The sequence below is a fragment of the Passer montanus genome, unplaced genomic scaffold, assembly GCF_014805655.1.
Source record: "Passer montanus isolate IOZ18808 unplaced genomic scaffold, ASM1480565v1 scaffold19, whole genome shotgun sequence".
Lineage (NCBI taxonomy): Eukaryota > Metazoa > Chordata > Aves > Passeriformes > Passeridae > Passer > Passer montanus.
This window is the reverse complement of record NW_024366480.1, coordinates 5,291,708-5,307,615: the sequence shown is the minus strand read 5'-3', so window position 1 is coordinate 5,307,615 and position 15,908 is coordinate 5,291,708. Positions and strand designations below refer to the sequence as shown.

Here is a 15,908-nt window from a genome sequence, read left to right as displayed (position 1 = left end):
GCTACAATTATGTTGATCTAAAGTTCACTGTTGTTTCTAAAATATTTTCCATATTATCTCAAGCTCAGTTTCTAAGTGATATACAATAAACATATGTTCATCTTTAAGAGTTCAGATACAAAGTTCCTTTTTCCAACTAGTTCTGTAGAACCCAAAATTCTCATCCAACATATAGAAAGATGGTTAACAGAAGGATATAAGGTTACTTGGGAGATATACTGATTTTATGGCAAAATGTACACCTACTTGCTAGTATTATATTTCCTGAGGACAACAATATTTAGGTCAGGTTGGATGAGGCATTGAGCAACCTGATCAAGTGGAAGGTGTCCCTGCCTATGGCAGGGGAGTTGGAACTGGATAATCTTTAAGGTCCCTTCCAATCCAAGCCATTCTATCATTCTGTATACAATATCTGTAACAATAGATATTGAATTCTCTTTTATCAACTAATTTTTTTTTTCTGAATATGAAACTTAAAATAAAATTAACCACCAGAGTGGAAAAAAAAAATCTTAATTGACTAATCAAGATCCATAATGATTCAGGGAAAGCAGCCTTAGCCAGCAACAATCTTTTTTCAGTCAGTAAATCATATAGTTAATAAGAAACTAGAAAAATTTAACCTAATACCTTATTCCTTGTACTGTTTGTACAGAGTTTAAAAAACAAAGAGACCCAGTTTATATATATCTATAATATTATTTCACAAGATTAAAAATGAGATTTCAAGATACTCAGATAAATCTAACTTTCCTGAGAGAATGTTAGGAATACCTGAGATTGGTTTCCTCCATACAAGCAACAAAGTTAAATATTCTCCTTTGAAGGAAAAAAAAAAATACATTACTTATGGAACCATAATTAATTAATGATAATTTATGGATACCTGCATTAATGTAGTATCATTACTGGTTAAATATTCAAACGGCCTTATTTATTATACGTGATTATATAGCACAAATAAAATGCAGCAGCCCTGCAGCAGAAAGTAGAGCTAATCAGCACACAGTGCACAGATAGAAAATAAAATCATGTGAAATTGAGGCTATGCTTTCACTGCAGAGTTAATACAGACTTCTGCTGTGATACTGACATTATTCTCCACCACAGCAGCTCCAAGAAACCTTTTCTTCCCATTTAGTAATGCTTCTAAATTGGGCTTCACAATAAGTTTAAAGTACAGGCAAAGTCTAGGTCTATATGCAAAGGTCCTTACTATGTTTCTTTTTTTTTTCTGCAGATGTATATAGATATATAAACATAAAATCAGATTCATGCTGGTATTAGTCAATTTGCAATCAGTATAAAGTGCATTCAGATTAAGGATTGTAGCATTTCTTTATTTAGTGTATCTTGTTCAGTCTTTGCTAAAGCATGCTCTAAAATAACACTGTATGAAGTAACTAAGTACAAAACCTGTCCAAATAGCAGAAAATAGGATTTTCTTTCTAGATCTGCTCCGTACATCTACTAATCCAGTACAGCATTGAAAAAAAAAAATTAATTTATTAGGCTGAGAACATGTTACCTTCTCTTGGTTTTGGTTATATAACTTAAATTAGTGCAGTCTCTTCTGGAAAGCAAAAAACCCACCAATGGCCATTAGTGCAAAATAATTTTAAAATTTTAAACAAAGGTAAGTTATTTGGTTTTAGATAGTGTTATGAGCAAAGAAAATTGGACTTTAAGTGTTTTTATGTAACAAATTCAGATTCAACCCTATATAAAGTAATAAGGAGAGAAATTAGTTTCTGTAATGTCTTATTTAGGTAAATGGAGATAAACTATGGCAATAGAGCTGAATATTTCATTAAGTTTTGCACTGCATGAGGGATACATGACATAGAATTTACTGAGATATTCTATTATTTTGCAGCATTTTTTCCACCAAAGCAGGAGAAGAAAATGCAGATAGACAAGAGACAGAAATAACTGCAACTCAGTGAATAGGTCTATACTATAAATTCTGTTTCCTATCTTACCCTGTTGCACTCCTTATATTGCAGTCTGCTTTTTCTACACATTTTCAGTCAAGTTAACATTACCTTGTGGAGATAAAACCATATCACATAAATATCACATCACTCCAAATTTGGAATTGTTATAATGAAACTCCCAGATATCAAGTAAAGCTGATAACCTGCCAAAGATGTATTAAAAGATATATAATTCTTTCTTCCCTTTAGTTAGCTCACTTCACTTCAGCTGAAAGGGCAGGAGATTTGAGATTAGTCCTCAATCTGATCTAAGCTCTGGTTTCAATATCCACCTGCTCCAATCAAGGTGAATATATGCAACAGACTTTTTTCTGTATGCCAAAAGTGCAGCTCAGATATCAGCCATATGTGATCAAAATGAAATACAACTAATGTATTTTGCATAATTTCCATGAAAAAAGTGATTTTTGAGGCAGCATTTAGACACCAGTGATTATCCTAAAACTTTCCCAAATAAAGGTAAGTAGGAAATGTATTTCTATATTCAGCCATGTACTCCAAGATACAGACTTACTCATAGTGGATTACATCGGAAGACCAAAATCCAATAAAAATCCCTTTGCATTAGTTGCATGGAAGTAATAATAAAACCCACAAAAATGTAGATTTGCAGTTTTTTTGACCAGCATACTGTCATGAGGCCACAAAATTCTATGCAAAATTAATAACAAGTAAATAATTATTAATTAATAATTACAAATAAGTTTTTGTCTGTGCTTAACAGAAGAACAGGGTCTTTTTGTACACTAGTGCAATCTTGTGAGCATAGTTCCTGAGTATATTGTATGGTTACCCAATTTTTAGTGTCTCCATTACATGCTACATTATATAATATATTACATTACAATGTTTAATATATTAATATTAGATGTGATATAAATTTTACATCATATTATTATCTTTTGGGGATATGATTTAGTGGTGGACTTGGCAGTCCTGGGTTAACAGTTGCAATTGATGACCTTAAACGTCTTTTCCAACCTAAAAGGTCTTTTCTAACCTAAAAGGTCTTTTCCATGACTCCACCATTTTAATATGTTCACTGTATAGCCTCACAATTGTTAATTTCTTCGTGAATGCATTTGCTTCCTTTGCATACGAATAATGTTCAATATTTGAATTAAAAAGTTCTTAAAGACCTATCTCAAGAAAAACATCTCACTGTAGTGAGGACACATCAGCCATGTAGCTGTCAGTACCTAAGGAAACAATTTAGTTAGTAATATGAAATAATGTGCAGCTGCTAAGACTAAGGGTGCAACTGAAGGGCAAGGCACAAAATCCTTGTGTATCTCTAAAGTACTTAAATTACTCTGCCACATATTCTAATGTCTAGAAATGTACCTAAATTCCAAAAGAAAAGGGAAAATTTAATTTTCATTTGTATATTTACAAATTCATGATCATAAGACCTCTGTAAATATTTATAAATTAAAATTCATAGATGCACATGACATATTAAATAAGACATATATTCCTGGGAACTCCAGCTGTGAAATTCACATAATTTTCCTGGCACTACAAAGGAGATGTTGACAATGGGAAGTGTAGAATTTAGACCTCTGTACTTGCCAGGTTCTTTGACTGAGCAACACTATACTTTCTTCTCATGCTTTATTAAAAACCAGATTTGAATTATGATTGCAGGTAGTACTTATACATCCTGATTATGCTGTGTCTTACAAATGAGCAACTTCAACATGAAAGATGTCTGTTAAGAACAAGAAAAATTTTGTGGACATAAATAATTTGAATTATTCATTTTTTTATATTGTAATCCTTCCTGCATTTTAAAATCTTCTCTCATCCCTGACACTTCTCAAAAACTTTCAAAGTATGACAGGTAGATGAAGCATGTCTTACTGGAAGAGTTCTTGCAAACAGGGCACTTAGAAGATTTTACTGTAGGTTATTTGAATAATGCTTGAACTGTGTTAGAGTCACTGTGATACAGAAGAGCGATAAAAAATTGAGTTTTCTCTAAAATACTCATTATTCTTGTAATTTTGTAGCAGAACAATGCAACCATGAGCAGGGAAAAAATTCAGGTCCTTAAGTGAATGAAAACCTGTCTACCCCTGGGGTCCTCAAATCCACACAAAATGCACTTCTGAGTGCAATCTGAAGCCTCAGGAGCAACAATCTAAAACAGATTAGGAAAATCAAGAAACATAGATAGAAACATCAGTGTATAGAAGAGGAGAGGGTAGGAGGCGAGGAGAGATTTTAATCATCTTGTTTCAGGCAAAGATTTTAATGTTATTTTAATTAAGTTTGTATAGCTATACTTGAAAATATATTTTGTAGGATAAGACATAATCAATAATTGCAGTGTTAAGTCTTCCTGAAATTCTGAGGTTCCATCTTTTAGTAATGTTTTATTCATCATCTCCTTTGGTCCCTTTAAAAATATTTTTAATGTCATATATAGAGAAAAAATCCTAAAATTTACAAGAAATATTCTTATTTCATTATTCTATTTATTTAATATTGAAATGATGTGTTATTTATGACACATAATACATGCTAGAAGGTCTTATTTTGGTGCACAATAGTTAAACCACAGACTAAACTTTTTGGTTCAGAGCATTTGTCTGTGACTATATGTCTTATTTTAAAGGTTAATAATGAAAACTATCTTAAAGCAATTATAATTGCATTACTTGCTTGTCAACTTAGTTTTGTATACCTTTAACAATTAAAGTTTATTATTCCTATTATGATATATGTGACTACTACTTTCTAAAAGACAAGGGCTTAAAATTTTTTATTCAAAATATTGATGAAGTTTCAAGACAAAAAATGTCTTGAATACCACAAGATAGGAATTTGGAAGTAAATCTTAATCAGAAAGACAACTCAAATATTGTAGCAAGGATAAAATGTATTAGTCAAGACAAATTTTCATTCTTATAAATAAAGACACCATGTAAATTCCCTCTGACTTGAAATACATCCAACTCAATTCTTAATATAAAAGAAACAAAGTTAAGGTTTCAGCATTTCAATCTCTAATCTCTTTCAAACTTAGGTAACTTTTGGACAAATTTCTCGAATACATAACATTTTTATTTCATTTCTCAGTCTCGTAATTATTCCCTCTCAGGTTCAGAACCCAAAAAGCAGCTTTCAGAAGGCTGACTTTGCCTCACTATTGCAAAGCACATGCTGAAGTGAAGCCAAGGACTTGAAATACCTCCAGCTTCTGCTTCAAACCTTTTATCTCAGGCTAAAGTTAAAATTATGCCATTACCTTCAAAACTCATCTCAGATTTCACCATTTTTCAGGGGTCAATATTATATTCATTTATTCCTTTCTCAGAACCCTGTACATCGTTTGAAGCTCAATACCAATCTTTCTTGAACCACTTTGAAGCACAGTGTTTCACACAGTTCCATGAGTAAACCTTCATTCTACCCTTATAGTGGAAAATCCAGAGCATATTCCTGAGAAATCTACAGGGATGATGGGTCCATAGTTAGTGCCTGGTAGGACAGTCCCATCGCACCTGACAGGAAAGGAGCTCGGTAGCTGCAGCACTCCTCCCTTCCACTCTCCCCAGCTTAGCCAGACCTACACAGCCAAACATCCCAATGTTATTTCTGCTATTCTGTCCATCTGTAAGATGTGGTATTAGAGGTTTAAAAAATTCTGTTTTCCTTTTTAGTTCTCTTTCGACCCATAACTATACTATACCCAAAAGAACAAAACAAAAGGAAATAATGAAGAAGTGTCCAAACTCATACCAACATAAGTGGTCTTCATTCCATTGCTTCAGTAACTGTGGCAGGAACAGCAGCAAAACTTCTCAATCAAAGAACAAAGTGGAGACATAGCTTTTTTTCTGGTAAGGAAAGTTTAGCTTTTCAAAGCCCCATGTTTCTACAATGCAGTACAATTACTGCTCCTGACCTGGTAAAGGGATAGCACCATTAGTAGGCAGATTTTACCATAACTGTGTGTGTGATTACTAACCCAAAAGGAAAAAAGCTAAAAGGATAAAGGAGTGGAAAGAAGGTGAGGGCTACATGAGTGCTGTTAACCATATAAGAAATATTAAGCTCTTAGCATCCAAAGGAGGGCAACAAAGACAGCGAAGGGCCTTGAGGGGAAGCCGTATATATGAGGAGTGGCTGAGGTCACTTGGTCTGGTCAAGAAGAGACTGAGGGGAGACCTCATTGCAGCTGCAACTCTCTCATGAGAGGAAGAGGAGGGGCAGGCACTGATCCCTGCTCTGTGGTCCCGGTGAGAGGATCTGAGGGAATGGACTGGAGTTGTATCAGGGGAGGTTTAGGTTGGATATCACAAAAACGTTCTTCACCCATGGGGGTGGCTGGGCACTGGAACAGCTCCCCAGGGAAGTGGTCACAGCATCAGCCTGACAGGTTCAAGGAGTCTTTGGACAATGCTCTCAGACACATGGTGTGACTCCTGGGGACGGAGCTGTGCAGGGCCAGAAGCTGGAATTTTATGATCCTTGTGGGTCCCTTCCAACTCAGAATATTCTGTGATTTTTTTAACATACTCGGTAATCAGCAAAGAAGGACTGGTAAAGATTCTCACTAGGAGCTTTTGACCACACAGCTGGGAAAAATGAAATATTTATGCATATGGGTCTGACCAGCTACAGGAAACAGTCTGAGGTATTGCCTTTGATGCACACCAGTACAAAAAACTTACTCCCAGCTGAGGCAGGATGGAGCAGGTTTGCTTAGCACTCATGCCAGTTTTATCAGTGACAGCACCCTGAAGAAGAGTAAAATGGATACATAGGGCTGGCTATTGTTGTAGTCACTGCAGCTCAATCTGCCCTCAGACACACCTATTATACACTCAAGGGTCAAGACTAGCAACCTTGATTTCTGGATGTTGCAACATGCAGTTCCTGTAAAATACTGGGCTCTTGACATTAAACAAATCTCTTAAATATTTCAACTGTACAATATCATAGTCATTTTTAATATCATGATCTCTACCTTTTCTAGAAGATAATACATCTTATTGGGCTGTTCTGAGAAATGACAGGAATCATCTGAGTTATTCAAGAATAGAAAGATTTTTTTACATGTTCTCTTCAATAAGTTGTACTTGGTAACTCAGTTATTCCTTAGATTTCTGTTGCTCTCACCCAGGTGAGGAAAAAAAATCAAGTTTTAAAGCATATTTAATCATTTCTAAATTTAGGATTATTTAAATTTCTGAAATTAACATACTAGCTGAATTGAGACAAATTATCCACCTCTGATCCATCCTCTTTTTTTCTTCCTGGTGGGAGGTTAGGATCATATGCCAGCTAGGATTTTATTGCCATCATCAGATAACAGCAGTTGATGCACAATGAGAATAGAGAGAAACCTGTTAGGGCTGCAAATATCCACAGCTCTGTGAGATGCATGGAGGAAGCATATGTCACCTTATTAAATCTGTAGCAGCTGAGGTGGAAGTAACAGAAGGTATCTCTCCCCAGAGCTGGAAGAGACGGGAAAAGAAACAGTTCTATAAGGAAATCTTTTACTTTTCTCTCTCTGAAAATATCTGTAACAGAATGTTACAGGAATGGTTTTTTTCCTAGAAATAGGGACTAAAAAACAAACCCAAAACCCAACAACCACCAAGACAGGATGGAATACCAAACTTCCTCTGAGAAAGAAATAGCTTTGGGGCAAGTTAGTACGTTCAGTTGCTTCCTCCAAAGGAAACAGAAACATGAGAAGATGAGAAAAATCATACTACTTGTCCAACTTTGCCCCAAAGAAGCTAATGAAAGGCCAAAGGACAGATGAAGTTAGACACACTTATCCGCAGCTCAAGGAGGACATAAGAGCACTCTCTGAGGAACGCTTGGCAAAGGTGCAGGAAAGACCAAATACACAGCTGTGCGAGTTCCTCTCTGCCTTTTATACTTGCTGTCCCAGCTGCCAGTCTTCCCTTTGTGTTTAGAGAAGTTCACATATATATAGATATATATACACATAGGGATTCACCTGAATACGGCTTATTTCTCTAATTTTAGGAAGAAAATAAGATAGAGGATTATTTGACATATTTCCTACAGTAATACAGAGGTCTAGGACTGGAATTAGTTTAATTTTGGAATTCTAATTGTGTCTGAAGCAAGACACAGACAGTTGAGAACAAGGGGAGGAAATAGCTTTGCTATGTCTTTAATACATTAAGGAAAAATTACATGGTAGAAACACAAATAAATGTATTTGCCAACACTATTTTTTACTTGAGAAAGCACATCAGCTACAAATTTGAGGAATATACTTAAAACAGGATTCTATGAATCTAGTATGGAGGTAAAAAGGAGATTTGAAAATCCCAACAAACTAAAATTTTAAAGGTAGCTATAGACAAGGTAGTTTTGAAAAGGCAGGAGAAGCAATTTCAATTACAGTATTCAGCAGTATTGCACCACAGAATATGGACAATATACTGTCAGTTCTAACACCATTATGGTGGTTTTCTTCTTGGCTCTTAGACTGGCAATATTTGAAAATGCAACATTCTCTTAGAATATTAGCAAACCTCTTGCTCTGTTGAACCAATATAGTCAGGGAAAAAAAACCCTCAAGTCTATTACACAGAAATATTCTGACATTTTTTTTCCCAACAAGGAAGGGAAAATGATCTTTTTTCCTTCAATGTCAAAGTAATTATTATTAACACCAGAAAAATAACAATTGCCTGTGACAGTAATTCTTGACATCATTTCATGGCTTCATTATAAGATGGACCTTTGGTAAATAGCTACTAGATATATTGGTTAGATGTATTGCAGGAAACAAAACAGAAAATTAAATAATGAAAAGAAATCATATGTTTCTACTAAAATTATACTTTCAGTATAAATGTCTAGTTTTGCCAACTAGCTAATTTATTTTGGCATTTTACTCATCTTTTAAAAATCAGTGTATTTATGTAAAAGATGCTTACCAAGGGATTTCAAAAGTGAAAACTCTTAAGAGTCTTAAAAACACTGGAGTTTCATTTAATAAAAGAAAATACAATTTGTTTTTTTAAACTAGGTGTTTCTAATTTCAAAATGAGACAATTCCTAAGTCTCTATTGCACACAGAATTTGGTGAACAATCTTTGTACTGGTTCTAGGCTCAATATATTAGTTATCTTATGCCCCTGTGTGGCCAAGCTAGACAGTAAACTCACTTTCAGATAACTGTAAAAAAATCCTAACAATATGTCATGTGAGAAAGCAAGTTTAGGTAAATTGACCACTTTCTACGTTATGAGAAAAGCTTCTAATATAAACTGCAAGTGCAAAATTGGATTGGTAATCTTCTGTACATTTTGTACCAATTTTAGTCAGAAAAGATGCTTGCCATTATGCAGTAATGTGTTAATCTCAATACTGCCCAAAGCAATTGTGACTTCTCAAAGCATGTTGCTACAAATAGAGCATCCACAGCACAATATTTGTACACTAAACACTAAAGAAGAATGGAAATCTGAAAATCCAGCTCACTAATTTGCTAAATGTTTAATATGTATATTAAAACTTTATTTCATTGGAGGGTTTTTGTCATTTGAATAAATAGCATGTCACTCAAAGTAATCAGAAAAATTTTAGACTGCAAAAAAAGCAAAACTCCTTTAGATGCTGCTGTAAAATTTGGATGTAATGCAAGCACATACTGTGTTTTCATAAAAGGTCTCTTGATTTCTTTTCTGGAAACTGATGAATTTATTCCATAAACCAGCTATTTGCCAAATGCTCAAAATGCAGAACAATTCTTATGGTTTCCCAACATGAGGTCATTCTAATAATTTTTCAATAAAAAATAACTTATTACCCAGGAAATAACACCACAATCCCCAACACAAGTGAAACACAATTTTGAGGTAAAATGATAGCTCTTACTGCTCCAGCTGGCTGGATTTGGGAATGTCAGGCAGAGCAGGGTAGGAGCAGGAGGGAGGCCCAGCAAACCAGCTTTCTCTTTTACACTCACAAGAGCATCTTACAGCAAAGTGCTGCCCTGCAGCTGGCAGAAGAGAGCTCAGCAGCAATATTCATCCATTAGAAGCTGCTGGGAGGGATAACTAAACCCATTTAAGTGCTAAAATCAATCTAACTCACAAGGAGCTTACTATCATTTAGGCCCTCTCACATCAGCTACTGCAAAACCAAAACTATGCAAATAAAAACCCAACTCATATAAAGTTTTTACGGTAAATAGGAAAAAACAGTTAATGCATGTTCCTGTCAATGGTTAGCATAGCATCAGAAAGCAAAGCCCAAGATCCCTATCTTTCCTTGAACAAAATCTCAGCATATCTAAACTTTCTGAAGAACTGAAGAACAAGAACTCCAACAAAAAATTATGTGAAACTTAGGAGGAATGTCTATTCAACTAAAATTATCTGTATACTACCTCCTTTCCTATGATTTTGTTTTACACTTCATTATCTACTGTACAATTTGTAGGCATTAACCTGTTTTCTTGACATTATTACTTTGTGGCAGTAGCAGTTAATCACTCTGTGTGTAATGTCAGCCGTTATCTTCCTGGACTCTGACTTGTACTTTTCAGATGTAAAAATAGAAAAAACCTTATTCAAAAGAGAAAGGATTATCAAAGGACAAAATATATAACTTTGAAGATTAAAGAGATAGAGCACACTATACCTCATCAAAGCAGACTCTTACATGCTGGAGGTACACCACAGTTCTGAAGCATTAACTCTTAATGCATGAACAATTCATTTTTAGCAAGTGCTTTACATTTATCGTGCAAAGCTTTAAATGAAAAATCTAAATTATATACTACATTCATTTAATTAAAAAAAATAGAACAGATTTTTTAAATCAGTAAGACAATCAAAGGACTACCCTCTGTAATAAATTCCAGTGAGATTTTTTAGTGACTAATAGATGATTTCTTCAAAACCTTTTATCAAGATCAGATTTAAAATACAAATAGTTATTTGGAAAAGGGAATCTTTTTACTCATAACCATAAAATACTTTCACCTAACTTTAGTATCAGAAGACAGAGAAAGCATGAATTAATCTCTCACAATTGCTGCTGCATATTGTTTAAAAATTGCACAATATTTTCTTGAGGCCAAAAGCATTGATACGCAGAAAAACATGACATTGCTCCTTATAAATACAGAAATATTATCATCCTAAGCAAAACAGCCCATGCTAGGTAGGAGGCTGTTTCCTAACAATCCTTTCTTGTTTGCCACTCTTCTAGAATAAATATACTCCTCATCTAAGGCACAGCAAATGAATAAAATAATTCTGTCTTTTTATCTGATACAATATGCAGCTTTTGCCCAAGTCTCACAAGGAATAAACAGTGAAAAGTACCATGTACATGTATCTGTAAAAAAAATAGCAAAAAGCATGCACCTTGATCTAGAAAAAGCATGTACTGTGATCTGCAAAAGCAGAGCCAGGGAATCAGGACTGGGATGGCAGCTGATTAGAACAGTTGCTAAGGGCTTTGCTGGTTGCTGCAGGCCTGAAACTATGCACTTGGAAATATGCAGCTTTACAATCACAGCTGATAATACGTGAATTATTGCTCCATTTTGTAGAGCTTCAAATATTTCACGGTATACCAAAGGGATATAAGAAAAATCTCATTGAATACAGATTTCATATACACCTAAAAATACCTTAATTCATAACTGTGATTATGATTGCTAAAACTACCTACATAATTTTACATACCTAATTAGAAATTCATAACCAAGATAACAAAACTTGAGAACAGTAACATTAAACAAATATCAACATATTTTTAAAGAAATTATCAGTAAGGGAGAGAATCCTTACAACAAAATTATGGGAAATAAATTATAACCATCTTCTGAAGTATCAAGTGCAAATATCCCTGTATTTAAGAAATTATATCACATTTAGAAGAGATTTCTCCCACAGAGGCAGAGAAGAAGATTAAAATGCTGGATATAGTCTCTGCCTATTACTTCCACCCTTTTTCCAGAATGTTTCCATCAGTGCACTATCTTTATTAAAAACTACAGGATTCTTTTTCTTCCTGACCTGCACTTCCATTCTCTTAGATAAAATTATTAATATTTTTATGTTTAATATTTAATAGCAGCATGAAAAAGTTCTAAACATCAGTACTATAATATGTTTCCTGAATAATAACACAGAAATGCGGCATTATTAATTCATTTTATCCCTCCAAAAATCCTAAGAAACCTATTCAAAAACTGTCTCATACCAATAAACAACAACTTCACCCTATCATTTCTAATTCCCACAAAACAACAGCTATTCACAAAAGCATACCCTACAGAGCTGACTGACCTGCTGCAAAGCATTCACTAATCAGCTATAATTTGACCAGTTAAAAACATCAGTGAAAAGCATTACACACAGGATCTAAATCATCTAAAAAGAAGGAACTGCTTTCTATTTTGCAAAAGGTATGCAGGACTACTAATTTGCATCTTCCAATAAATTATGTATGGTTAAACAGACACATCTCTGAGCATTTAATCTTTTCACTGCCATATCCACACAGAAATCATTTTCTCTGACAAATTTGTTTATGAATATTTAATATACTTTAAGGATTACAGCTAATAATGCTAGCTTCTAATGGCAGCTAATGTACTTGAAAGATACATAACCATCTTAAATATTTTATTCTATCTTTGCTGGCTTTATTTCTGCAGACTGAGTTCTCATGTAAATCCTTACATAAAACATAAAAACACTAACAGACTCACGGCTACCATAAAAATATTAATATCTAGGAGTGCAGTTATAAAAGTACCCCACTGAAAAGCATGCAGATAGATTGCCATCAGCATAAAAAGAGAAATGATAAAGCAAAAATATTTCATTTCTACTTACCTAGTGTTGTTCAATGTTTGTCCAAAAAGATCATTTTGTAAAATATTTGGAGGGGATGAGAAAACCCCATGAAAATGAGATAAAACAGAATTGCAGACCTGGCGCAGTGTTTCAAATTGCATTTTCTCCCTTTCTTTCCCTTCTATTTTTCTTCACCACCTGTCTTAAAAGTCATCTATTTTGTACACACCATCAAATACAAATATGCCAATCAAGTTCCATATTTCTCCTGATCTCTGTAAAAACTGTGCCTAAATGAGCAGGGGCTGAGAGTTAATTGTACAGTCATTATTCTTCTAATTCAGTCGTAGAAGATTTAGTACCCGAGCAGCTTTCTCCTGACTGTAGCAAGAATTCTAAACAGCAGTAAGCTTTTTGGGCATTCCCAGCCGAAGTGTGAAGCTGAGCTGCTTTCATGTACTCTACTCATATTTCTCTAAGCCTATTAAAAACACGCAGTGAATAGATGCTGTCGTCAGGAGTTTCAGCACATCTGGCTGCCAGCAATAAAATCTCAGAAGTGAAAAAAAGGAGGACAAGGCATCCTCACACTGTTACTACTATCTGAAAGGAGGAGGATTTCTGCATCTTCCCCTCCTCCTTCCCTCCCCTGTAAAAATGACTAATATCCGTGACCATGTATGTAGAATTCTTAATTTTTTTAATGTAATGGCAATTCTAAAGGACTGAAAGACCACTCTAAAAAAAAATCTGCACATAATAAACAACTTGTAGCACTGAGACTGTAACAACAGATCTTTTGTCTCATATCTGAAAAGCTATACTGTATCTGAGATAACAGGTTTTTAGTGCAAACATTTAAATGTAGCATCAATTCACGACTGAAGCAAACAGTACACATTCTATACCTAACCATTCCATCAGGGATTGTACATACAGCATCAAGGCAACGATTCACCATGCACACTTGAACAATTACTAAAAGGAATGGCTGCATTATATATAAACACTGCATTTCAAAATGAAATATCTTCAGTATCCTTTAAAAGTTTATTGCACTGAATCAGCCATGATAGAACCGAGAAAAATCAATCACTTCTTAGGGTGCTCCAAACCCATCTGCTTCCAGGAAAACCCACTATTTTAGGAGCCTGTGTACTGGTACACATAAGTATCAGATATCAAAGAGCAAGAAGCAGAATCAGTCATCTAACAGAACAGAGTGAGCTTTTGCAACATAGTATGCACTGTGAATACCATGAAATGTACAGAAAACAAATATCCCTGAGTAAAAACCATTTTTTCTCTTTTTTTCGATGCTTCTGCCAGAGGATGACATTACATAACAATACAAAAAATAGTTATCACTGTCAAAATAAAATATAACAATAGAAAATATTTTCTTTATAATACCTCATTTTATATCTACAGCTTTTAACATCTTAGCACTAATTACAAAATCTCCAAATAACCCAACATAAAATGAGGTCTATTATTAAAGCTCTTTCACTGAAAGCAATTTGAATCTCAGATGATGTGGGAATAAGCATCTTTCCAGCTAATTCAAGTGTGTTGATGTGCTCAGGAGGAAGAAGCCATCCAGGCTTCTTTGGCCAGAAGGATGGCAGCCACAACACAGATTTTATAAGAAGAAAAAAAAAAAGAAATGGGAACAAATTCATCTCCTGGCCCCCGTAGAAAGCATATATATGTGACTCCCCCCACAACCAATGTTAAATATTTTTTATAAGTCATGAAAATATCTAATAAATCTGCTTGCAAAACTCATGTGAAAGTAGTACCTGAAATAGTTTTTAACACCTATTTTTCTGTCCATAGCATACTGTGCAATATGAAAGCATTTGTATTGTGCAATGTATTACAATTTATGATAAAAGTAATAGGCTCTATGTCTGTCAAAACTGGTAACTTTTGAGATCCTGAACTAGGAATCTATGGATATTTGTGGCTATCTTACTATAATAAAATGAAAAAGTAATACTTGGTAACCTCCTTACTTATATTACAGAGAATTCATATTTGGAATGCAATAATATTTGCCGTTACATTCATTCCATCAAAAAAACACCAAATCATCTAATCTGCACCAAGAAATAGTCGTCTTGTCACAAAAGTTAAAGTCATTCCAAACTGTATAATATGCACAACTTCACAGTTCAGAGGCAATGTTGGCCATGGAGTAGGTACAAGACCAGTATTTTATCATACATTTCAGGCATGTTACCCTTTTTTTGTGTGCCTTATAAACGGGCATACAGTCAAAATGCTCTTGTAGTTGCAACAAAGTGCTGAACATTTGACATTAGTCTTTCTACATTTTCATGCTCAGATATTTTAAATGGAAGTTAGCACATACACTCTTTTGTCTCTTTCTTATTTTTTTTTAAGATTGTCCTAAAACTACTGACAAAACACACATATTTAAAACTAAGTTTTTTTCATTTTATTTTGGAGTACAGAATAGAGTACCCTGCAGATACTCATGTATGTGAAATGTTTCATAGGGAAGTAAAAGAATACTTTTAAAGGCAAATACTTCACAGTTGCTACTAGCAGAACATTCAGCTATAAAGAAATGGGGTTTGTGCAAATAGATATGTTTTTGGTCACCTGGAATTTTCATCAAAATTGACTGTAGTATTGATTTAAAATACTATTTTATATTTCAAAAATGAACAGAAAAAAAGAATTACCTCCTTTCCTGACCCTTCTAACACACTCCAAGAGACCCTTTAGTCAATAAGCAATTGTTTCCTGTATTTATTATGTGGCCTAGAGTAGTGTAGTGACCCTATTATATGGGCTTCCTACTAACATCTCCTTTTAGGTACTTCCACTTCTTCAAAAATGTCTCGTTCATCTGGGAAGAATCAAGGAAGTAAGGAGACCTAACAAGAAGAGGCTGGAGGGAATGGAATGAAGGAGAATGAGCAGAGTAGGCTCTACCCACTGAAGTACCCATCCTTTGGGAACCAGAATAAAACTGACAATCAAAAGAAGTCAGTAGAACCACACACAAAAACATTGTACATTGAAATTGTTTGAGAACAAAACAGTACAG

General features: G+C 34.4%; 1 protein-coding gene across 50 annotated transcripts in view; it reads right to left on the bottom strand.

Annotated features, from left to right (window-relative positions):
- The window catches only part of RIMS2 (regulating synaptic membrane exocytosis 2), a 453,673-nt gene that overhangs the window by 305,191 nt on the left and 132,574 nt on the right, over window positions 1–15,908 (bottom strand). For 3 of the 50 annotated variants that reach the window (XM_039706158.1, XM_039706157.1, XM_039706138.1), the window contains exon 1: window positions 12,866–13,399. The exons of 44 other annotated variants lie outside the window; for them this stretch is intronic. In XM_039706158.1, the coding sequence (XP_039562092.1) occupies window positions 12,866–12,987 (122 nt within the window). In that variant the 5' untranslated portion in view covers window positions 12,988–13,399. Of the gene's footprint in view, window positions 1–12,865; window positions 13,400–15,908 lie in introns of those variants that run through there. 3 more of the 50 variants (XM_039706146.1, XM_039706145.1, XM_039706147.1) reach the window with 1 other exon arrangement.